Here is a 26,272-nt window from a genome sequence, read left to right as displayed (position 1 = left end):
CCTAATGAGATTTTTGTATGAGGAGATATACTGAAAAAGCTGCATGAAGAAACTACACCCATACACCTTTCAAATATTTTTTTACTGTGATTAGTCTCTCTCTGAAATATTTCCTCCTTCCCTAGAAATTGAATTTTTGAAAAATAAAAAATGATGGATAAATCATTTGATGGATAAAATGCGTGATTTTTTTTCCTTACACAGTTTTAGTAAAGACCAGTTTTAGTACAAACAAATAATAAAAAAAAAMCCCTTTTTCTTTTGGCAGTATTCTGTATATTACTTTTGTTTTTCTGACATCTCACTGTCAGTTTCATCTACTGCTTATGTACATCAGCAAGGAAGAAAAATCATATGGTATATTAGAAAATAAGATATTGAAACCTACAAAAAGGAGCATCAGGACTGCAGAGAAGATATAGTAGATGAAATAATTGAAAATTTCTTTAAGAATATTGAATGTCCTTTTACATTTTGGCTATTACTTAGGTAGCGAAAGATTTTATGACATAGTGGAATGTGATGCAATTTGATGCTGTCAACTCAGTTTAGTCTCGGAAAACATTTATCCAAAAAGCAGTGATCAGCAAACTGTGGACTGTRTGTCTGTCCCTCAGCACGAAGCGGTAACTTCAGTGCTGATCTAGGACTATAAATACTATCTACCTCAATAATGATAATTACTGTTATATCCAGAGTGTATCGAATGTATCTGTCAAGAAGACTCACATGCAGCTAGGTTCAAAGGGCTTGGTTCGGAAGAACTTTTTTACCCTTGTTCGTTTGAGCAGTTTGTGCACACTACTAATGTTGCAAGGATAGCAGGAATGTCCCATGTCTACTCGTGCTGAGRATAACACCTTTCTCCCCAAATATTTTCTGTCCTGCTGGCTTACTTGACAGATCTTCACTACGGAAGACATAGGAACATTCATTTAGTTTATTTAACTATAATGTAAATAAAAAGTAAGACATACATGCCGATGAAGCCTTCCCTTTGTTTYTGGAAGTCCAGAATTATCTTCCACATTAAAGGACCATGTCCAGAGACCAGCGTAGGCTTCTGCTTGTTGTTTAATTGAGTGGCTACATAAACAGTATATGTGAAATCCTAGTTTTAATGTATGTCGTGTAACCCATATTTGAATAAACAATAAAAAACATTTTTTAACTATGACCTTTTATTTAATACCTGTGAAAGAGGGTCACTTACCTCCAACATTTAAAGTAAAAAAACAAAAAACAAAAAAAAAAAAAAAAAAACTCAGTGTAAAGTAAATGTGAGGGTGACGCTGAAGTAATTTTTTCCAAAACTAATTTGCTAAGCGTTTGAGTTGTGACACCATTTCCCATGATTCACTGTAACAGTTTTCTCTGAAATACTAATATTAACTAGTGTTTCTCTGTGATATTATGCACTTCACAGAATTGTCACTGTGGCTTAGTGCTGCATAAACCTCCATCTCATTCTCTAGAAACTAAGCTACTATACATTTAGAAATGTCATATCTACGGAATACAAACTGATCTTAGGAAAAAAGAACTAGTGAAGGGAGAATTTATTTCTTATTGAATATTATTACTGTGAACAATGTTTCAAATATATAAATAAGCACACTCTTAGAACAAATAGCTAAACAAATTATCTGAAGTTGGTAATTATCAGTTTTAGGCCTGACAAACTAAATTACTGYTCACTCTGGGTATAATAGTAATTATCATTATTGAGGTCCAATCTTGAATGGCAATCAATGTCCTGATTGTTTGTAGTACTGAGCAGTTTGCATGCTATTAGCAGAAATACAGAAAAAACCCTTCAGATTTGATCTCTCAGATGGAATAGGCAATTGCTCACTGAAGGATTATTTGATAAATTAAAAGCAGTTTGGTATTTTTGTTTCTTCTATGCTATTATAGTTGTAGCTTACTATATACAGATGAGATTTACAGTGAAAAACAATTGACTTTCAGGCCTAAAAAATGATAATATTTGAAAAACATTGCTTTAGCTTAGAAGGAAAACACAAGAAAGGAGACTGTAATATATTGCAAAAGGATGATATTTACTATGGTAAGCACAAAAGAATMCTCGTGGAAAGCAGTGATTTAAACAACTGTCAGCTAAGAGCATGTAACTTTTCAGGCAGAAAAATAACAAATACAAAAGGCTATAAAAGAAATAAACCACTTTTTACCTAATTCATCTCCAGAACTCATTGTAGTGGGATAAAATTTGAATAACAGTATGGTTCAAAAAAGGATTAAGTGTTAAGCGAGCCTCAGTAGCATCTCTAGGTATGTAATAAACTTGTTCAAAGAAAGAAAAAAGATCAGATCTCAGATCTCATTCTTCAGAGGAAAAAGTGATTGCAGTCTGGGATCAGGGTAGAAAATGAAGTAGTAACATAAACTTGTTGTATTTGTCATTTATTCCTCTGAAGTACCTGCCATGGTTGTAAACAGATTCCTGGATTAAAGAGTCTTTCATTATATGCTTATAATCTGAAATAACTTCCATAAAAGTTGTAGGAAAGATTAAATAATCTTCAAGTTTGGGCATAGCTKGGCCAAAGTCTGCTCCTCGTTCTCGAGGTGAAATACGGTTTGTATTTGGGATTGTGTTTATGAAATCCGATGTTGTATTTGTCTTCCTGTTTTAAATTTTCTAATTGTATGCAGATATTCTAAGTTAGCTCAAGTATTTCCCAAGTGTATAGGAATTTGATTCTGAAGGTCTTTAAAATATTTTACTTYTACTCTAACATTATAAAATTTGTTTGTACAGAACAAATAGCTATATAAACATCCTTTGTTTGTATATTTTCTTTGTAAATAAAAAAGTATTTTGTATCTTCTGTAATTTGAAGCAACTTTTGTAGTTCCCTTCCCTGAACACCTGCAAAACCAGAAACCTCAATGTATGAAGCTGATGTAGCTAGTGACACTGGATGCTGACTATGGTGACGCTTGACACAGTTGATAGATATTGTAGCACCAAATGTTATGGCCTATGAAACCCTATGCAGAGGGTCAGTGGGCTATCAGGAGTCTATGGGTAGGCTTCCCTCTTTTCCCCTTTTGCTCCACTGTCACTGCTGAGGAAGCTTGCCCTCCTTCGTCGGCACACTCGTCCCGCAGTCCCCAAGCTGGCCCCACGGGTCAGCAGTTCTGCCTGGGATCTGTGCTGGTGAAAGAGGGTGTCACGGCTGGCCCGGAGGAGACCTGGTGGGGTGCCGTCTGCCTCCAGCCTCTCCACCACGGGAGGAGCAGAGGAGCTGTGTGATTGCATGGGACCAGGGAACCAAAGGCACGGCGGTCCGGAGCAGGGCTGAGCTTGCGTCTTGGCAATTTTAGCACCTAGTAACTTGGGTACCTATTGAAGCTCTGTTCACCGGGCATCATTGTACTGTCACAGTATTCATACRTTGGCAATAAATAAGCTGGACTAAGATACAGCTCTTTGTTTAGTCAATCTGAATATCAGTATAATTAAAGGAGTGTTAGCACCACCCTCACCTTTCTCAGATCCTGCTGACTCAGCTCTTAGTCATGATTTTAGGTAGTTTGATCATGCATTGGGATAATACAAATTCTTTTCTTTATGTTGCTCTGATTGGTTGTTTTTTATACTATTTATTGTGCTCACATGTTTGAGCAGGAGAAAACAAGTGTTACATGTGACAGTTTCTCTGAGTCTGCTTTTGTCACTAAACAAATACTTGCATCTGGGGAAACAGTGAGGTGAACAAGATAGCATAGGTAAAGCCACGGAAATTCAATGTGTTCTATTTTAAGATATTTTTATTCTTCAGAAAACTTCTGTGTTTTATGCTGATTTATCCTACAGTTTATTAAGAAGATTCTTTCTCATTGCCCTACCATCAGGTAGCTGCATGTTATTGCAATTGCTGATACACATACCTTTGGTTTTTAGGTAGCGATGTTTCTGCTGCACTTAGGCAGTGCCACCTTCTTGTTAACAGAACCAGTGATAAGTGCAATGACAACGGGAGCAGCTACACACGTTGTGACTTCGCAGGTGAAGTATCTGCTGGGAATGAAGATGCCGTACATATCAGGACCACTGGGATTTTTTCAAGTGAGTCCAGCAAAAGAGATGGGTCATTTTGTTTGCTAACATTTTCAAAACGACGATCTTTTGCTATATACATGGAGGGAATTTGTTATGAATGAGAGTGAATGAAGAGAAGATGCAATACTAAAACCTTCATCTTGCTAGTTCTGTTCGTAAGAACAGGTTAGTAAATCTGGATGAAGAATGAGTAGGGCTGGGTCTTGTTTTGAAATGGGACAGTAGCCGGTTTAGTGTGTGGTGCAGCATTAGTRATTCCATTTGTTAGCCCGAACAATTGCAAACGTTATACACTTAGATAGAGAGACCCTGTTGGTGGAGACTCTTTTTCGAATAGCTTGTGGGAGGGACCCTGATATATTGCAAACTTTATTCTAAACATATTTCCTTCATATTTTGCTGAATGTAACCTGACCATCGCTGTGGTAAAAGGAAATCAACCTGTGATTTGTGGATCTCCCCTGCAACCATTACCATAGATATACTTATTACTTCATGACATGATATTGCTTTGGTAGAAGCACAGCAAGTGTAGAGCTTTGTGTTGATTTTTGTAAAATGCATACAACCTTTCAGGTAGTGTCACAGTTGCTCCCTTTGGAAAGCAAATATTATTGAATGAAATATTTAAGGGCAAAGGTATGTAATTTTATTGCCTAAAAGATATATTAGTAAGAACGTATTYTCTAAGATAAGTCATTCTAGCAAACTCTAAGTTCAGGTGTTGTGAGCATAATCTCTTAGCAGAAGCATTAACGATATTATAATACTGTCTGTTAAAATGATATTTTCCTCATTATAAAATTATATTTACTTGCTAAGGTATATTTACATTCAACTGATGGCAATTAGTGAGTTGATTACCAGCTAAAGTGAGGCCTCATCTAGTTAGTCTTTGAATTAAGACACCTTACTTAAAAATACACACCATATTTTCTTGCATTACTCTACTCTTTCATTTTTCCACATTATTTTGGGAAATTTGTTAGCATGAACTCTGAGATAAGAAGAATTTTTAGAATGTTCTTAATAATCTTTGATATGTTATAGAATATCTTATATGAAGATTCCATTACTAAGTTTTTTACAAGACTAATATATTAATAAGAATTAGGGGCATGAAATAAACWCAAGTAATACGTTGTGAATGCATAGCTAAAAATGTCGTAGTCATTTTTAAAAGTAGTTTGTTCACCTTTGAGACTATTAGAAATGATTCATCATATACTAAAATATCTGTTAAGTCTTTAAAAATCTGTTCATAAATATATCTTGATATAAAATATGAACAGCCTTTTTTCATATTGTTTCCATGGAGACTATACTCACATAAAGGAATATTATCATCTTGTAGAGATGACTAGTGTTAAGAATGGCAGCCAAGACATAATCAAAACACACATTATGAGCAATAATAAAGAACAGCAGTGACACAAGGAAATATTTCCATGTTGGTGTGCTGATGATATCATAAATGAGGTCATCCAAATCCTTTGAAGAAAATATATTCCCATATCTCTTGTATTTTTTTATGTATTTGAAACAAGATTTTGCCCTTCACTTCACTTTTGAAATTAAACCCCTTTAAACAGTTTCCAAAGACAAATTTTCTTGACTTTTTAAAGGGTCTGAATTGCTCTGTAGACTTGTGTAAAAATAAATAAAAAAATCCGACTCCACCATACACTTAAAAGAATAATAAATAAAAATTCTCTGTATTTAGAAGGGAAAATTGTACCGTATAAGTATTTTTAAAAGATTTCTTGTGTCTATTCAGACTTATAGATTGCTTTCATAAGGTCTAATTCCTCAGACAGAAGGACCAGATAATGATTTTGACAATCATTGTTTCTATGGTGGTAATTTTTTATAAAAACTATACTAATTAGATGTAGGTTATTGTTTACACGCAACTAGAGAGTGAAAGGCAAATATAGCATCATCTCTTTCAATGTGTTCTTTACTGCAAATTCATGAAATCCAAAGAGTGGTATTTTTGTTTATATTTTTTATATTTCTCCACTCCCAACCACCTCCCACTCACAAAACCTATTTTTTTGCCTCAGTCTACAAGTCTACAAAGCAAGATATTAATAAAGTGTGATAAGAGACCTGAAAGTAAAGCAAGCCAGTGAAGTATAGTTTTTTATAGCAAGTGAGATCACAGTTAAATATGTAAAAACGAGCTTTACGTGTGGAGAAGAAATCTATCACAGTGGCACTGAGCCTAGGGATTTTTCTGTTTAAACACAGTTTTTGTAATTTATTAAATTTAATTTTCTCTATATGCAGTTTGTAATACTGCAACTGAGCTGCACACTGCAGCTTCAGTTGAGATTTTACAAAAAGGAACATCACGGCAGGCAGAAGGATATATATCAAAGGTGAAGAAGAGAAATRGGGAAGAATACATACAAAGTCTAATTTTTACAAGAGATAGCTTAGAGAAAAGCTGTCATCATGATTTACTAATATCTGAAGACAGAAAAACATATATTTGCCATTTATCTATGTTTAGACATATTTATCCTTCCACAAATTTCTGAAGAAAATCCAGTATTACAGAATGAATCTCTGCGACTTAGCAAACCTATATTGCAGAAGAAGGGGTTCTTTGTGATTGTGCTGCAAATTTGTTGCAAAATCTTCGTGGCTGTGTTGCAAGTCAGCTGAAAAAATCTTCATGTTCCCACCATCATCCCTTCCTTTTTTTAGTTTGCTCCCTATACAATTCATAGTAGTGGCCTGTGCTTTTTTTTGCACGGCACGTTATATTTGCTGGACAGTCTTCAATTACTAGGAAACACTTTTCAAAATGTAATAAGGTTATTTAAGGAATACTCTTAAATTGTATTCTTTGCATCCAGTTGTTTTAATTAATTTGTTGCTTTTATTTCTTCTGTTTGCTTCAACATTCATACTTATTTTTGGAACAAATCTTTGGGTTTTCATGTATACATTTTAAAAAAGAACTCAGGATTTCATTAATGGATCAGGTAGATGTTCTTTCTAGAATATAAACCACTACAGTGTGCATTATTACCATGTGAAAGTATGTGAAAATATAGTGGGACTCAAGGCGAGTAATTTCCCAAGAGAATAGTAAAACTTCAGAGACATTCAGCATATGTTTATATATGTATGCAAAGTTAGATATATATATTTGCAAATTTACATCAAGATCACCGAAATGTTTGCTGATTCCTCAAATATTGCTACATTATTTTCATGAAAAACCTTTATAAAAAGCTAGCAATAAAATATAAAAAAGCAAGAAACAACCAGCTCAACTAGYATGTCTACCTTTTTTATTGTATCTTTTAGTTTTGATAATTATGTAATGACATGAAAAACTACTTTGTACACTGCAATATCAACCTAAACTCTGCTACAGAATTTGTAAATTATTACCATAYGTGCATCCTCAAAAGATGAATATGTAAAATATTGAATTCATACTGATATTTGTGAAGAAAACAGTCATGAACATTCATTTAAGAAATACCCATTCAAATATTCTGGATCAGGGCTATTACAAGCCTGAGTTTGAAGGGCTTATATTTAGTATTTACATTTTCATTTTTGATGACCACAGTAACTGAATGGTTAGTATAACATATGAACTGTAAATATACAGATATTTACACTATTTATTAACTGCACATTTAGCTTTGACAGTCATATTATGAAGTGGGTGTTTTTAGGTTTTTAGAGAATGGCTATCTGGGAGTAGAGTAGTCAGTGGAAGCTATTTAGTCTAATGTTGTCAATTATTTAATATTTATATATTACTGCCAGGTTTGTTTCAGTGCACAACAAACACTAATATTTCCAATATCTTCTTTAGAAATGTGGTCCTTTGGGGATAGGGATGTTAGTGCTGCTAAACTCGTGTGAGCTATGTAATGTTAGTAAACCTGTTCTTTTTCACTTACTGTGTGATGTAGAGTGCATATTATAGAGTATAATTTGAACAAAAACACCAAAGAAAACAATAGGTTGTTTTTATAAGAAGGTTTGCTACAAGCTCTGATAGAGCTACCATAAAAGTCTAGAAGACTTGGCTATATATTATAAAAATTAAATGGAAAAAATAGTTGCTTCTTTTTATTCAATTTGTAAAGAAAGAAAGAATTTCTAAAATTTATACATGTTTCTTAGTAATCCTTCATTAATATTAGACTGATTCTCCCAAGCTTAAGTCTTAATTTRTCTAGTAAAAATTGAATTCAATACTACAGACATGAATAGCTAATGCTGACACTTCAATGAACACTACTTGTTTCAAAAAAGTTGATAGCTCTCTGATTTTCATGGTTAGGAATCAGTTGATTTCTTCTCTTTTCTTACCATTTTATCTTAGATCTAGCTTAGTCATTGGTGAGTTTGTGGGCAGTTTGCACTATAGCTTTCCAGATTGCCTGCGTTTGTTCTAATTAATCATGGCTTCTACTTGGTACTAAGACAAGCCCAGTGCTCTCTCAAAAATATTCTTGGAAAATTATGGATATAGAGAATGGTCCCAAGCCATCCAGGATATAATCCACATCGTGTGATTACAGAGGGCTAATATGGGGTTAAAAACTGTGGTTTGGTTAGTATTCTTTAGATTTATGACATATATGGATCATTTTATTTACAAAGATCAGATAATAATTTTGGAGTTGATTTTAAAATGGTTTTATAGGTTCCAAGAAGCGTTTGTGCTGATATATGCTATATATCCTTAATCTAAAGTTTAAAAACTAATTTTCAAATAACTAGATTCCCTTTATTTCCTCCCTCTTTATGAGGAAAATTGTATTTCTTATTTTTTTCTGCAACTATTTTTATAGAATTTTATTGTTTTTTTTCCCTAATGGAGTATGAAAATAGTCTTAGAAAGGTTGAGGGAGGAAAATCATGAAGTACTTTGTTATTCACTCATTCTGCCAAATGAACATTGTCTCTTCAAGGAATGACAGAATCAAAGCAGTGGAAAAAATATTTATTGTCATATTGACCAACCTTCTGGTAGTACAGGGTTGTTTCCTAAGATAATTTTTCTAGTACTTTCTCCTGCCTAGCATAAATAACCATATTTAAGCTCCAAACTGTCAAATTGGTTACTGTTATAAATTTATCTGAATATAGATTCTCTGATGTAGAAAATTATTAATCTCTATTTTGATAAAACTAGAAACTTCACTTCTTGTGTATTGTAGTGATTCTGGTTTTTACTACAGAAAACACAGACCTCAGCTGCTTGATTTTATTATTATTAATGTGGTAGTGAAAAGCTATTTGCAGGGTAGTGTAAATAGTCAAGATTTTAATTTTTTTCTCTATACAGTTTACATTTCAGCCTACACAATAGTTCTGAAAATCTTAACCAGAATTCAAGTGACTGAGCCTAGCTTGTTTTTTTTCCCTTGCAGCTTAGTGAGCATAAGTGTGATGTCCAAGTTTATGTCTCTTTGTTCCTCTAGGCAGTAAATCATTTCTATTACTCATGAGGCATGAAAGGACCTTGTGATAGATATACAATTTTTTTCTCTATTTTTCTGGACAAATTTGCTTCTAACTTTCTTTAGCTCTCCTAAACATGCCAGTGAACTTGCAAATCTTTTCATTATTTTCATTTACTCTGTTCTCATACTGATTTATGCAATTTTTTCTGGATCCTCAGATTCAAAAAAGAACTAAAATTGCAGTTTTCCCTGTGCAATAAAGATGCAGTTCCAAGCGTGCAGAAGATCAGTGATCTTTGAACTGTGCAATGAAGTGGTGAAGAACTCTGTTGATAATTCAGTGATCCATACTGGAGTAAAGGAAAAATATTCTTCTCAATCTACCTATATGCTTAGAATATTTTATTAATCATCACAGTTCCCTTTTATTCATCATCATAAGTCTTTCTATTCCTATTCTATATTTCTGTTCTTATTCCATAAGATCCTTATATTCAGCCCTTAGTTCCTTTCTTCAGCTTGGGTCCAGCTGCACTGTTCTGGCCATGGTTTAGGTCCTGTTGCACAGTGCCTTAGCCTTGGTAATGCTAAGGGCCTCCCATCCGCGACTCCCCTTTTTCGCCTCTCCTTGGACTCTCTCAGCACCACAGTCTGCCTTCCCACCTGCGGCTCTGCAACCCTTATCCCACCTCCTAGCAGTTGCTGYGGTACTTTTAACCTTGTGGCCCTCACAGCTGCATGCCCGCAGATTCCCACACGTGGTTATGAAGGGATTTCCCCGGGCAAGCAGTTACCACTGGTATGTGAATCATCCTTCCCTCCCACCCCCGACCCTGTTTTTACCACTCGGGCTGAGCACTATTAGCATAATGAGCAGGAGCAACGTGTTGGCTGGAGATTGAGCGGGTCCTGATGAAGCCATACAGTTACTGGAGAAAAGTATTTGCATGGACTCCCAGCTGTGCTGACCCTCAAGAGGATGTTCATCTGGGGAGATACTCGTCACTTCTCTTCCCAACTAACTACTGCGGTGTCTTTCTGTTTTCTTTCTCTCTCTCTCTCTCTCTCTCTTTTTTTTCTCTTTCCCCCACCCTTTATGTATCTTTTATGTTTCTCCCGAAGTAACTTTTACTGTTAGAGTCAATGTATGTCATGAGCTACAGGCACTGGCATAAATAAATTTTTGTGCATGTAAACCTCTCTCAACATCTTTTGTGCAACACTTACTCATCTCACTGAATTTAATGAAACTGAGAAAAAAAATGTTGGATTTACTGCAATTTTCCTCCTTGCTTCTACCTATAGAAACTTATAGTATTCTTTATATACCAATATTCACTGCATTTTGAGAGTTTTTCAAAAGTCTGTAGCATTTTAGCTATAGAAAACTGATGGTTTTCTTGCCTGTAAAATGTTACATGAGCACCAATAATCAGCTCCTGAGTATTGATTCAACTCTCAAGGATAATTCAATATGTCTGATATGTTTTGGAATGTGCCATAACACTGAGTGATGTACTTTGTGATCTGTGATTGTCGTTTGTTTTTCATTTCAATCACCATAGATTTATGCCTACGTATTTGAAAATATCAGATCGGTTCAACTAGAGGCTTTGCTTCTGTCTCTGCTGAGCATTGTGGTGCTCGTTCTTGTTAAAGAATTGAACGAGAAATTTAAAAGAAACATTAAAGTTGTTCTTCCCATTGATCTAGTTTTGGTAAGTATGAAATCAAATATCACACTATTTGCTTTACAAGGTTTTCAGTAGTTCAACTAATCTACTGAAGTTTACTRTGTTGTCTATAGTTACCCACAGCCACACCTGCCATTTATTGAGTGGATAGCTAATTTTCATAGAATCATAGAATCAGTAAGGTTGGAAGGGACCTCTGGAGATCATCTAGTCCAACCTTTCTGCTCAAGCAGAGTCATCTAGAGCATGTTAGACAGGGTTGCGTCCATGTGGGCCTTGAAGATCTCCAGAAAAGGAGACTCCACAACCTCTCTGGACAACCTGTGCCAGTGCTCTGTCACTCTCACAGGGAAGAAATTCCCCCTCACGTTCAGGCGGAACTGCCTGTGCTTCAATTTCTGCCCATTGCCTCTTGTCCTGTCATACGAGACAACCGAAAAGAGTTTGTCCCCGTCCCCTTGACACCCTCCCTTCGGGTACTTGTACACATTGATCAGATCCCCCCTCAGTCTTCTCTTCCCCAGGCTGAAGAGGCCCAGCTCTCGCAGCCGTTCCTCATGGGGCAGGTGCTCCAGCCCTCTGAGCATCGTTGTAGCCCTATGCTGGGCTCTCTCCAGTAGCTCCATGTCTCTCTTGTCCTGGGGAGATGAGAACTGGACGCAGCACTCGACATGAGGCCTCCCCAGGCCTGAGTAGAGGAGCAGGATCACCTCCCTTATTCATGGCTGTATGTTAAATACAAGAACAGGAAGCGCTTTGGCTAAATAATTAAGAAAGAAATGACATGCGTTCCCAATTTGTAAAATATTTTTCATATGTTTACTGTTTCTTACATAATTGCAAGAACGTGAAACCTAAAAGGTTAAAGTGTAAGAAATTTGAAACAGAAAATGAAAAGTAACTATCATATATAAACTCCAGTAAGGTCTTATGCAGGATATATGGCTTGTTATTTATCTGCAACAAAATACCTAAGCTACAGTTTTCTGCAATTTTACTTACCGGTTTCCTTTCACTTGGCATAGGCTAAACTGAAATTAGTTCTAGCACTGTAAATCCCTACTGTTAAGGATTAAACTCTGGTCAAATTACCGGCATCGGGGCAAAAATTTTCTCTTTTTCTGAAGATCTCTAACTGAAAACAGATTTGAAGGGCAGGTGCTTTTCAGAGCATATCATCGCAATTACTCTTGTGTTGAAGACTTTTTCTTGAACAACATGCTGGAAAAGGAGGTAGTGTGGTTCTGGTCCCTGCTCTAAGATCTTTTTTTTGTATTGCCTATTAAATTGGATAAAAGTTGCAAGCAAATATGGGATCATGGACTAGAACCTGTGAGAGTCCATCTGGAATTTKCATATTCATCTCACGAAAAGTGAGTTTGAACATCCTCAGGGCCAAACTTTCCACTTCCTCAGCAAGGTTTCTGCCCACTGGAACACAAATATGAGAGGCGGGTACATATCCCTCTGCTGTGTTTTGTGCCCAGGTTAATCTGCCAATCTGGATTAGGCATGCTCAGAGAGCATCAGCTGAGTCAGACCGCTCAGGAGCATCTAAATCATGAATTCCTTTATGTTGTTTGCGTGAATATAAAATCACAATAACCTGAGGCGTGTGTTATGTGGGGGCATTTTAAACGCTGATTGGCAAGATTTCCATGTCTTTTCAGAGACCTTTGTAGATTGCTTTCATAAAGATAGAGCGTCTAAATTACACTGTAGTCCTTCTTCACTCTTCCTTTCTAAACACATTTTTGCATCCAGATCTTAGCTTCTTTTGCCTCACATTTATATTTGCAAAAATTTTTGTAAAAGTACTTCCCTACCTTACTGGATTGATGTAAGGATAAATGCATAAGCACTTTTGGGTATTGCAGTAATAGGGATCGTATGAGAACCTAAAAGTGATAGACACTTAACATCTTTTCTGAATTGAATCACATAGATAATCACTACCTCCGTTGCCTGCTACTATGCTGATATGGAATACGTCTATGGGCTAGAAGTTGTGGGACATATTCCTGAAGGGTAATGTTTTTATTAGCTTGTGGATTTGTGTTGTGGATTTGATATGTATACATCTGGGAACAGCCTATGAAGATGTCAAAATAGTTTTCTGAAATAAGAAATAGCAAAAATCTACCATGTTCATTGCAGTCTCTTCAAATAGTCTCTCACAGTTCAGTCTCACATTAGAAAGRTGTAGCTATATAGAAATCATTATAAAATGCAGACTTTCTTTACACTTTCATGGTAATTTCACTACTTTATGTAATAAACTGGGTACTGAATGCTTGATGAAGCTGGTGGAGGTATAACAGGAGGGCAGAACACTCTCTACTGTTTCTGTGGGTTGCCTTGGGTTGTATAGAAGGAAGGACTTAAAATCACATAAGGCCTGGAGATTGCTACACTTTATTCTCCATTCACTTATACACTAGTTTTAGAAAATTTGGTTTCTGAGCAAAAATGAATGAATTAAATATTTTTAATCTGGAAGAAAAATCTGACTGGAGGTATGTTGTTCATCTTCGTGTATGTATAAAATTATTATATGAMCTTGAAGAGAAGGACAAAAATTATTCAGTATAATTAGCTGGAAAGAAAGATTAGATATTGGGAAAAATATTCAAACTCTAAGATTAATAAGGCAAACAGGATAGTAAAGCTGTTGTGTAATCTCCCTGTTGAAAATTATAGAGTTTTCCTAAATTTTACCAAATATATTCTAAGCAGTCCATGACAGAAAGATTGCATGTGTGGAATCTTGCATAAATAGAAATTACGTAAGGAAAGTTGCTGAGAAAGAAAAACAATTTGAGCTATTTGGAGCAAATTGYGTGCTAGGTAGACCTGAATTTAAAACAAGGTTACATATTTTTGATACGTATTTTACGTTGTTAGATTCTATTGGCACAGCTTTAGTCAGAAACTTATTTTCTRTCTAACCTGGCATGCTAATATTCTGTAGTGTTGAAAAATATAAGCACGAATGTGGATCCTTCCTAAGTATTTTTAGGCACTTACCTGGAATATCTAATTGCATTGTCAGCAGAGAGTGTCAGAAACTTTAGGAGTACTGTTCTGCTATTAGGTGGTGTGAGCTCTGGAGACACTGAAGCCTTTTCATGAAGTACAGAGAATATTTGGAGTGATTCTGTTCTTAACAACAGAGRCAATTCAGTAATATGTGCCAAAAATGAGACGAAATAAATGTGAGCTACTATCCATAACCTACAAAAATATTAAATCATTTAAAATTTAATATTTAAAAGCCAACTATAAGAAAGAAAAAATAATCCAGGAAAAACACTTTTATTTCCCATTAAAAAAAATAGGGAATGGTTACTGATTTTATTTCTTAGTAGCAGAGCTAATTTACAATGGTACCATAGTAATTTTTCAATCAGAATTTATAAATGGGAAACTCAATCTGAGACCATTTCATCTTTCTGTAAAAGTTCTCCCTAGTGTTCTCAAAAGATTGTGATCTTATTAATGTTATATTAATATTAAAAATATTGACAAAAGTTACTTTATAAGTATTTAAAAAATTAGCTGTGCATGCAAAGTTTGTTTCTCTTGTATTTTTATAAATCACAGGTATATTGAGGCTGTGTACAATGCTTTGCAAAAAGGACTATCTTTATTTTTACAGGATACCATCACCAAGAGCACCACCCATGAATGTCTTGCCTGAAGTAGTCACTGAAGCTTTTGGAGTAGCATTGGTTGGTTATGTAGCATCACTAGCTCTAGCCCAAAGCTCTGCTAAAAAGTTTAAGTACACTGTGGATGACAACCAGGTAAAGCTCTTTCTCTTTACTRTCAGTATACCTTGAAATTGCTTTACTGTTTTGGAAATGTATTATAGATGAATGCCTAACAGGAAAGGGAAATTCCATATGCCATCATGAGGCCTTTCAGTGATTACAGTAAAAATCAAATCTTGTCCAAATCGACTCTGCAGAACTTCCTAGTTGGTTGAGTGACTCCTACTGAAGAAGCAAATCCTTCGGGATAATCTCATAATGCTGCATTCAGCRCAGCTAGCAGCCAGTTTGGTGTTAATATGTTTTTCCAGTGTTCTAAGATGAGAYGCTGCTTTTCCTCTGGCAGCTGAGCTTTTAAAACCAGCTAAGATTTTAAATTAGCTGCTGATTAAAGGAACAGAGCAGTTCTAAAAATAAACTAGATACTTACAGCCCCAGGACATATCTGATGTTATAAAATAAGGCTTATGCAAAGTAGAAGTGTCCTTTGAAGCAAAGATTTACTCATATAAAAGAAGCAGGGTAGGTTCAGACAGCGCTGCCAGATTTGCAGCCATGGGGTCTTCCTATATGGAGAGCTGCCCTTTGCAATAGGCAAGCTTGAATAAAAGTGGGATGTTTACTTATGCTGCCTTCCTGCTGGTCAAAGAGGTTGGGTAACTTTAAGCCAACTGAAAATCTGTGGAGATAATAATATGGCTAGAAACTATGGCARGAAACACTTCATTCTAGATAAGGTCCTAGCTGGTAATTGTGCTATGTGATTAAAGTACTGTCCCCACCTTTCTGGTGAAGGGTTTGGGATAGATGACATAAGGTTGAACGAAGAGCTCCTCTGCAGCTGGAGGCCTGTTTGAACACCCTGTCAAGATGTTTCAGTTTTGCCTGATCAGTGCAATTCTTTTGGAAGTMATGGTATCGTGTGAAAATATGTTGAAAATGTTCTTGTCCGCTCAGGTCTCTAAAATCTTTTTCAGAAGGAATAAGCTGTGCCTTGAATTTCTGTTGATGCTCTAGGGCCATGTTGCATAGGGAGCAGAGGGAAAATGCTTTGTCTGAGTGTAATAGAAGCCTGAATTTATGACAATAAGCCGTAGGCTCCAGGGCACTTAGTGGAGCTTGTACACCTGCAGTTCTTTCAACACCCTTAGAAAATATGTAACTCGGCCTAATTATTGAGGTGGCGGTATCTATGAGTACATCTATGTTGAATAGTGGAGCAACGGACATAGACAGCAGCAATGGGACTGACTGGAGCCAGGGCAGTCAGCGATGCGAGCAGAGTGCTGCTCCGCGCCGCAAGGAACACGGTGGCACCGGGCTCACACAGCTGTGCTGCGCTCGGGGGCCGGGCATACGCCTCTGCCCTCTGACARGCAGGTGCGCGAGGCAAATAAAGTGTGTTTGCAAAGAAAGGTAGCATGCAGTGTAGTATTGCTGCTATACTTCGCTTTCACTAAAGCGTGCTCTAAATGAAGAAAATCAGTGATTGACCTTTTCTCTGCAGAGTCATAAGCCAGAAATGATCTGGACCCACTCCAGATGCCACTACTCCAAACCCTGGATGTAAAATGTTTTGGTTGAAGCTCATCTTCAAAAACTAGCAATGTCATTTATTCTGTGAACATAATGTATCTCCTTCAGCTTTTGATATATCTAGTTCAGCAGCTGTGTCATTCRAGTTAGCTCTGAGTCATGATACATTGCATTGGGAGATCTTCTGTCCTGTATGTGTGTAACATTTTACCCCCTGAAATATGGCCATTCTTTATCATTGCTGATATTTATGTGGGGAACTCAYTTGCTGGCAAGCAGCATTGAAATGACAGAAAAATGGGGGAAAAAAACTGTGTGTTCTTTTTAACAACTTTGCAGGAGCTTTTGGCTCATGGCCTCAGCAACGTGATTCCTTCATTTTTCTTTTGCATACCAAGTGCTGCAGCGATGGGACGTACGGCACTTTTGTATAGTACGGGCGCCAGAACACAGGTAATGGGGTAGACTGAAGTAAGTAGGACAATTACGGCTCCGATGCTGCTCGCTGGAGCTTTTACTGGTTCATCCACTGTATTCTTCTATCCTCCTTTTTTCTGTATCCTGAAGAATGACTTTTCAYTGTCATTTCTAACAGTCTGCAAGGAACTACATCTGATCAGCAAGTGTATTGCTAGAAAAACAAATGGTTCCACTGGTTCATTTTTATCTATTTAATTCAATATAAACTTTCAGARTCTGAGGCAGTGAGGAGGTTAGGTGTTTTCTTTTGTCCTTTCACAGACTGCAGGAAACTACACATAAACCCTTTCGGTTTTGTGTGGAATTGCCAGCACTGTACCAAAGTGCCCTCTAATGGTGTTTAACGGATTTAATGGTACATAGTAAACAGAAGCTTTTTAAAAAAATCAGTGCTTGTATTTCAGTTTCAAAATGAAGTGAAAATAACCTTWGGAGCTGCCTCCTAAAAGAGCCAGGTAATCTGCCAACTCCCGCCTCATGGCATGGTTTATACGTCCTGCCCGTCAGTAGGTTTGTGTTGTGCCCACGGAGGTGACATTCAGCTTTTCTAGGATAGATATTAACTATCTCCTGCTTTTGGAAACCAAACCCAAAAGTTCTTATTGCAGCAGCTCAGAGAATTGAGCATCTGCAGTCGGGCAAGATGACCGCTGTGACAGTGTAAGTTTTTGGGGTTTCTGAACCGTGCCCGTGACCAGCAGAGGAAACAAATTGTGCGGCTGCAACTTTGGCATGTGACTGGCCCCACCTGTGCCCCCCAGCCAGGACACCGGCTGGCAGCACCACCGCTCCTGCTTCTCCAGCCTTCCTCAGCAGCTCTGTGTCCATCGCACCCTGTAAATATTATGCCCTGTGGAGCTAAGTCACTATTAAATCAGTATAGTTCTTTTACGTCTGTTTACCTTGTGTAAAGGTAGTATTGCTAAGAAGAAGGTTGGGCGGTGTGACCGATGAGGCTGAGCAGAGTTTGCAAGCGCTGATTCTTCTTGACCACAACCTGCAACTGTTTCTCATGGAAATGCCACAAGACAAAAAAATGATATAATGCTTTATTTCAAAGCTCTGCATATTAATTACTTGATAATTGACTTGCACAATACTCTGAACTCAATCAATAATAATGAATAACTTATGTAATAACCATCTTCAAAAAGCATTTATATTCAAATAATTTAGCTACCACTTTATTGGCTATTTCAAGCCTGAGTTGGATCCAATGTCATACACCATGCCCTCATCCTTTACAATAACCTGTGCATTTCCTTTCTGTCTGAATTTCAGTCATACTGCATCATGCTTTAGGGTAACCTAGAGGCATAGACAGGTAACCCAAGACATATGGGAAGGGAGATGCAAAATGATGTAAGTCATGGGTGCTTGTAACTTTGATTTTGAAACTTGCTCAGATTGTTTTCTGTGCTGGATACAAGGGGATCAAAAATCTAGCAATCAGTCACCAACAGGGAGTTTCTTTGGCTTAGGACTATAGATGCAGTATAGCCCTCTTTTTTTTTTTTTTTTTTTTTTTTCCCCTAAGGTATAGCATAAGTAAATTAGAACCTTTTTCTGCCTTCCTTCTTTGGTGATAGAATGTGCAGCTGCTGAGCAGCTCTAGGGCTACTAGAGCTGATCTCTGACATAAAGCAACTAGATTCAGTTTTCTGGCACTTTCCAACTTCTGTGACCAACAAAGTGTATCACAGGAAAGACTCTGCCCAGGATATCCAAGCATCTTGGCCCTGGAACATAAGCAAAGGCCCTGATAGAAGCTGATACCGTGAATGGAAGAAGAAGCCACCAGGGTTTGGTGCCAGGGTAGGAAGTACATGGTCAAAATAACAAATATCCACTTGGTTCTGCCCAATGATTTCTTACTGTAATGGAGTCTGCATGTATCAATTAGAGTTTGTTCACGCATTAATACCATGAGAATAATTTGCTATGTAATACACCTAAAAGTCTCTGTCCTGTTTTCTTCTACCTTCTTTTTGGAAAGCAACACATCAGCTCAACCTTCTTCTTTGGAGGCTGTTCAGGCAGAATGAACAGATGAGAAGAATATCACTAAAAATATTGGTGAGATCACATCTCTGGTGAGAAGACCAGAGAGTTGCTTTGAGTACACAGACAGAAGTCAGTTTAATTTGATACATCATAAGGGAAACGTGAAGAGCCTTGCAGAAGCGCTGAGCAGCCCCTTTCTCTCTAAAGAATATACTTGAATTCAATCATTTACTCTTTGCTGCTATCTTTTGCTAGGAGATAACAGAAGTGAGGGACTATCATGGACTGAAAAGTGTCCTTCAAGTAGAATCAACACTTTTTTTTTCACTTTAGGGAAAGGTGGAGAGAGGGAAAAGTTTCTATGACTCTACCAGATTTTGTGTCCCTTCTGTAAACAGTCCTTCTTGATGTTTTTTTAAAATAAATCATGGCTTTTTCTAGTGTTTTAACAACTTGTCTGTTTTGTTTTTAACAACTTGTCTGTTAAAATGAAACCTAATTATTTTAGTAAAGAAACRTTTTATCAATACAAAAATAAGTGAGCATCTGTCTACTTAGCATCAAAAACCTTCTGTGAATCTGGACTGTATCTTAATGAGGCCTAAAGTGCTCTACTTTGTAATCAGTAGGAGTTGAGTAGGAGTCTGCTATTTTACTGTAGTTTTTCATCAGATTAATATCATCTAATACTGCGAAGAAAAATTTGACCGCATTAGTTCTGATTCATGTTACCTGCATTAAGTATCATTTTTAATATAAAATTATAATTTGCTTTTTCTATGCAAAATTTCTATGATAAAATACGTGGATGCTGCCATGAGAATCAGTGATGGTTACTAACTTAACACAATAGTTTCCTTTTAGTGTTGATACCAGTAAAAGTACAAAAAGCTTCTGTTGTGCAAAGGTAACCTTGTAGTCCTCCATACAGATTTTTTTTTCAATGCTATGACAAAGAACTCCGATCCAGTGGAACACTGGGTATACTACTATAATGTATATATTACAGAATGCAATTACAGTGAGTGCTGTGAATATCGTGAAATGAGTTATTGCACATGAACATACAGTATTTAATAGCTGATTGTGTAAATCATGCTGTAGTTTGTGTCTGTGTGATGACATCAAGGTCAAACACAAATATTGGTATCAGTTGCAATATTTTCACTGTAGTTGGCTGGAAGTAACCACCAGAGATTAAAATCAAAATTATACGCATCTGTAATCTGTAGATACATTAATAGCCAGAATCTCCAACATCTTGTTCTTGACTTTGTCAGTAATATTTGATTATTAGCACTTCTGAAAATTTTTAATTTTTCAGTCAGATTGAATGATGTGCTTTTCTTGTTTATTTGTTTTTAGGTGGCTTGCCTTATCTCTTGTGCTTTAATTCTTGCAGTGATCTATGCAGTTGGACCAATGCTATATTGGATGCCCATGGTACAGTACTTGTCTTCATTGTTAAAAGTTACATCAAACATTTTCTAAAGACTTAATTTCTTTCAGGGGAAGGTGGTTCTCTATCTGAAACAACTCTCTTTCATTTCAATGGCAGTGAGAAAAACAAGGGTAGAACATATCATAAAATCATCCAATGTATAGGTTACTGCATAATATAAAGAGATTTTATTTATATATATAAATGTGTATATATAGATATAAAAATATTTTGATATTTGATTAAATGTATAGATGTCCACATAAGTATATAATTAAATATTTATCTTATCCTTACTTCTGGCATGTTTGTGCAAATATACCCTTATTAAAACAGACAAAAATTGACAAGACTTCACAGAAATTAATGAAGATCCTCAAGTTTACTCCAATAATGAATGTGATGTAGGATTTTGCTAGTTAAAGATGCAAAATACAGCTACAAAGTTATCCAGAACAGTACCATGTTTGCATATGAAATTTTAGTTCAAATATATTTTAAATTTACTTTGTGAAACTGCATAATAATGTCATACAAGGGCAGAGCACTTTTAAAACGCAGATACTTACATAGCTTAATGTGATTGTACAAATTAGGGATACCTGAAGACGGATGCAAGGTATGTCTTTTTTCTTACTATGCTGCTTTCCTCTCTCCATTTGTGTATGGTTATATTTAAGTTATGACTATTTTCTTATAGGTATATTCTTTTTTCCTTTTTTTAAACACTTCCCATATGTTGCCTTCTTGGTATTTGATTCTTTTCCCATTATGTTTTTTTTCAGCTTTTCTGGCCTCTGCATTGTGAGTCCGTTGTTCTGGACTCCTCATGGCTCCAGATGATTTCTTTGTCTCTTTCCTCCTCCTTTCTTATTCAGAAACCTATAAATTTTCTGAGGTTTGCCTTAAAGTCCATGGATTCTTTGCTCTAGAGGCCTTTTGTAAGTGMCAATGAAGGGGAATTAAAATTCTTCACTCTATACAAATTTGGGGTTGCTATGCTTTGGAGTCCCATGGATTARGGTGGAATGTTGTTGGTCTGATGATGTGTAGAGACAGTCAGGAATTCCTGAAGTTTCTGTCCTTTTCTCATGATCTTTCCAGAAGGAAAAGTTTGGGTTTGATACTCCTATGTTTGTGTTATAAGGACACCAGTACCTATCCCATACTTGAAAAACTAACTCCAGTTTTCTATTACTAAATTATATTAACTACTGAGTTGGAGAATGAACCTTTGTTTTCTCTACCAGTTCCATAATGGGCTTTTTTTTAATTTCTTCATAGTGTGTTCTAGCAAGCATTATTGTTGTGGGCTTGAAGGGGATGCTGATGCAGTTCCGTGACTTAAAAAAATATTGGAATATGGATAAAATAGATTGGGTAAGTGAAACAATCTTAGGAGGCTTTCCCTGAGAAGCTTTAACAAATACTTACTAAATGAACTGTAATAGTTCTGGATCCAAGAAGAGAGAAACACAAGCCATAATTATTGGGTTTTTTTTGTGTGTGTGTACTATCAGCTTATTTTCTGTCTCAGAACAATAGTATCTGAAATGTTAATTGTCTTTATATAAAGAAGATAAATGGAACTCTTGCCAATGATTAAGGATCAAGCCTAATTTAATACTGAAGTTGTATATACAGACAGATCAAGTTAATTTGAACAGATGTGTATCTTATTCTGTATGTATWTATAGCCCTATTCTAGCCGGTTAGCACAGTTTCGCTAGTATAGGATTATCAAAGGTCCTGATATCTTTGTTCTCTTCGTGTGTGGATTCCTGTACTTGACAAACAGATCTGGGAACAGTCCAGGTCCTAAGGTGCTGTTGGTAAATTGCTCGAACTCTTTCAGGTTTTGCAAGCCGAAGAGATACTAATTTGGTCGTAATGAAAAACTCCGTAAGATGAGAGGTGAAAGAGGGCAGAAAGAGAGCAGATAGGTGGAAAGAGACATAATATCAAAAATAGAGTTTAGTGCAAAGTCTAAATAGTCTGACAAACATTTGCACAGAATTCCGAGTGAATATTAAAGGGGCGTTTGGATGGGACCCACTCAAATGTCATGTCTTCTTACCACCAGTTAGATTGAGTTTGATTACACCATATTTAGGAAGACTTCTAGTTTTCTCTTCTGAAAGGACTTTTGAATATATTAGYCAATTAATTATTGGAAACAGTACTCTAACCACTTTCTAGCTTACATATACTGATATAGWCATCCCTTAAAGATTTGGGAACTTCTGTCTACGCACCTTTCAGTTACCACATGTTCAGGAAGGTAGCTTGCTATAGCTTTCTGCTCTRTGGTAAGAGATAGCAGTTTCCGGAAGTAGTACTGGATTCAGTCGAATTCTCAGTAATTTAGTATTCTACAGCAGTAATGTCTAGTTTGTCTAGACTGAATGAAGTATTTTACGGAGTATTGGGTTTCAGGCAGAGCTGAGTAAACAAAATGAGGTTTGCCTATATCACATTTTTCACATTCTTTGACAGAAGAGTTGCTTTTTGCTATCATCCAGAAGAAAGGCTGCATCTTTTTATGAAATCTTATGTTCCTCCASAAGCAAAATTCAGAGGCTGTTTTGTGTCATTTGCACTATATTTGATCTTCTGCTTGACACAGGTTGCCGGTGACCTAAGTAGTGAATGATATGGAGCACGGATTATTTTGGCAACAATGGACTGAAGACAACTGGTAGTTATGGGAAGGAGAGCTATAGCTTTGCTAGCAGGGCACTGACGTAATAGCTAGCCACATTTTCAAACTGCATATTCTGGAAGCTCACTAGATTTGATGAGTCCTCAAAGATAGACTAGCCCGAATAATTTTTTCTTTTGTGATTTTGACAGAAAAGGATGGATGAATAGTCAGTAATTACACCTCTGACATTATTTCTAAGAGAGGTTATAYAGAGGAAGAATTGGCTGGGTTTGTCTTTTTGATTGAACATATCTGAAACAATCATTTAGCTTTAGGTAGTTGTGCCATCAGTCCYTGGTCTGAGAGGGTAAATCATTTGCTCTAAATAGTATGATCTAAAGTAAAGCTATAAACTGGTATGTTGATCTTACGTGATCCTACATGGCTGCATAGCAATGGTGGAGCCAACCAAGCCTAGTGACTGAGTAACTGCACTGGTGTTGATTTCGGACTGAAAAGATTCGCTTTAGCAATTGACAGCATGTTGGAAATGAATCAGTCCCATTACCTAGGTTGTCCAAAATGTTTTGAAAATAATAACTCTAATAAAATATTTGGAAAGAATTAGCAGCTGTCCTCTCTGGAACTGGTCCTTGGAAGGATCTGCATCACGTAACACAGAAGTCAGGTTTGTTATGCTCATACGTCTGACAAACGATAGTGCAWGGAAACAGAATATTATATTTTAAACTAAATTCTTACCTTGTTCCTTATCACTTCCTTAAGCTTCCCATTGAACACAAATGGCATCAGTAATATTTATTGATTGGTGCTTTATAAAATCTACTCCTTTTTAAGTGTAAAATGTGCAGCTCAAAATCCCTTTAATTGAAACATAGTTTGCTTTTTCTTGCAAATTTAATGTTTAGGAGCAGCTGAATTTAAAGCAGCAGCTATGCTGACAGAGCTAGTTTGCTTGTACCAAATGTTATCGGCTAAATATTATTGCATATGTTTGTTTTGGTTTTCTTTCAGCTTGTTTTTTATAAATTCTCAAGAACATCCTGTTTTTACACATCATCTCTCAAATCACATTTGATTTCTTTCTTGCTAGAGGAAAAGACTTACTCCAAAGGGTCCTGTCATTTGTATAAACTTAAAGGTCTCTTCCTTCACTTTGGGTTTTCTGTTAGTCACAACACTGTCTGTGATGGCTTTAACATTTTCCAAAATTCTTGCTCCATTTCATTCAAATATAAATAATATAAAATGCAGATAGAATATATGAAAATGAAAATATAAATAACAAGATAAATGACAAAATTAATTATACACATATATAAATATAAAAATAATATAAAATACTTGCTCAGCCACTCAAACTAGGCAAAGACTAGTGCCTGATGATAGACTACTAACTAAAAATACTCCTTTGGCTGTTARCAGTTGGATTTGAAAATGACCAAAGGGAAGGGAAATATATTTTAGAAATTGATGTTGTACATAAAAAATAACAACAAAATAAAGGTTATTCTAATGAGTTTTAAATAGTTATGTGATTTAGATATTCAACAGAGAAACACTACTGTATTTGAAGACAAAAAATGTTAAAAAAATTAAAGAACTGCTCTATAACTCTACTTCTATGCAGTTTCTATTGCATGACTCTAGCGATGATTTTCCACCTCAGCCCTTGGATTGTGAGTTTTGGTGCAGGGTAGCTTGAGGATATATACATGCATCTGCTGGTTGTCTGCAGATGTGTGCTCCGTAGCCTCCTGGAGGTCTGAGCATAAAGCTGGACTCCAGCTTCTCCACTGCCAAGGCATGCTCTGAATGAACAAGACTTTGATAGGATTCTCCTGGCTATGTATTGGTGACTACAGCGTGGGCTTCTGTACCTGAGCAAGTCAGCACGACCTCGCCTAATAGCGAGCACAGAGCTGCTCAGTATGGTCGGTAGAACTTAGGGTATGATTCTGCTCTTACTAAAGTTGGCACACGTGTAATCAGGTAGGATCAGATGAGCAGCATCCTAATGGATCTGATAACCAAATCTTCATTGACTTTGGTAGGAGTCTAGACAGCTCACTCAGCTGTAGACACCTGTGCTATAGATAGTTAATATGAGGTGAAATAAGCCTTACCTCTGCAGTCAATAGCTGATTATCTCTTCAGCTTGTTTTGAAGTGGTTTCAAATACGGTTTCAAAGTGGTGCAGAACAGAATTTTGGAGACAATGGCAATGCATGCACAGTCACCATAATTCCATGCTCCAAATGYTTCTATTCCCTTCTGGTATATGCGAGGTTCAATGTAAATTCATATGTTCTACTTGTTACTTTTATTTTCCTTTGGAATTCTTTTAATTTATATAGTACAAATATATTTTGAAGCTGCATTTTGTTTTAATTTTTGAGAATAACATGTATCTGTAATACATTATTGCTGAGACCTGAAGAACGCAGTGGTTAAATTCTGTCTATCTTGGTGTATATAATATCTATCTTAAAGTAAGTTGCAAAATAAACCTTTGATGTTTTTATGACTTCTTTGTTGAACCTTATGACAACCCATGAATTAAAAAAATGTCTAGCAGATCAGCATAACTTCTTTCTATGGGCTGATGCTACCCCATCTAATAAAGTACTGACTCAAGGCCAACATACATTGCAGAAAGGGTGACTGACAGCTGAGAATCTGGTTACAACAAAGATGCAAGATATTAGGCTGCTATAGGGGCACTCAATTAGCTTTCTCAGTACTCAGCAATATTTAAATATTTTTTGTCTTAGATTCTTCCTGTAAAGACTTTGCATTGGCTTTTCATCCTTTCTCTTTCCTTCTGAGACTGAGAAGAATTTTGCAGGTCTCGCAGCAGTGATTAGTTAGTTGTGATATTAAGAACAAGCTGATAACGAGGCTCAGTTTTGTAGTAGAAGTAGCTTACTTGATTTTATGCTTCATCAAGGGTTAAGTATCACTGAATGGGCTAAATATTGATCTAGTTTGAATTTCCATCTYGTAGTGCTTCTGTTAGCCCTTTTATGTGCCATAAACAATGCTAAAGATATATATTGGATTTATAAATCGTATAATTAATTTTTCACTGATTAATCAGAACTCAGTATTTGTTGTTCATACAGGTATTCTTTGT

General features: G+C 36.3%; 1 protein-coding gene across 3 annotated transcripts in view; it reads left to right on the top strand.

Annotated features, from left to right (window-relative positions):
- The window catches only part of SLC26A7 (solute carrier family 26 member 7), a 73,879-nt gene that overhangs the window by 29,934 nt on the left and 17,673 nt on the right, over nucleotides 1–26,272 (top strand). For all 3 annotated transcript variants that reach the window (XM_085305657.1, XM_085304853.1, XM_085304054.1), the window contains exons 4-10: nucleotides 3,935–4,099; nucleotides 11,109–11,261; nucleotides 13,183–13,265; nucleotides 14,896–15,043; nucleotides 16,886–16,999; nucleotides 20,396–20,473; nucleotides 21,756–21,851. In XM_085305657.1, the coding sequence (XP_085161783.1) occupies nucleotides 3,935–4,099; nucleotides 11,109–11,261; nucleotides 13,183–13,265; nucleotides 14,896–15,043; nucleotides 16,886–16,999; nucleotides 20,396–20,473; nucleotides 21,756–21,851 (837 nt within the window). The remainder of the gene's footprint in view (nucleotides 1–3,934; nucleotides 4,100–11,108; nucleotides 11,262–13,182; nucleotides 13,266–14,895; nucleotides 15,044–16,885; nucleotides 17,000–20,395; nucleotides 20,474–21,755; nucleotides 21,852–26,272) is intronic.

Source organism: Rhea americana, unplaced genomic scaffold (genome assembly GCF_003343005.1).
Source record: "Rhea americana isolate MKP2758 unplaced genomic scaffold, rheAme1 scaffold_0, whole genome shotgun sequence".
Lineage (NCBI taxonomy): Eukaryota > Metazoa > Chordata > Aves > Rheiformes > Rheidae > Rhea > Rhea americana.
The sequence above is the reverse complement of the archived record's forward strand: the minus strand, read 5'-3'. Positions and strand labels throughout refer to the sequence as shown.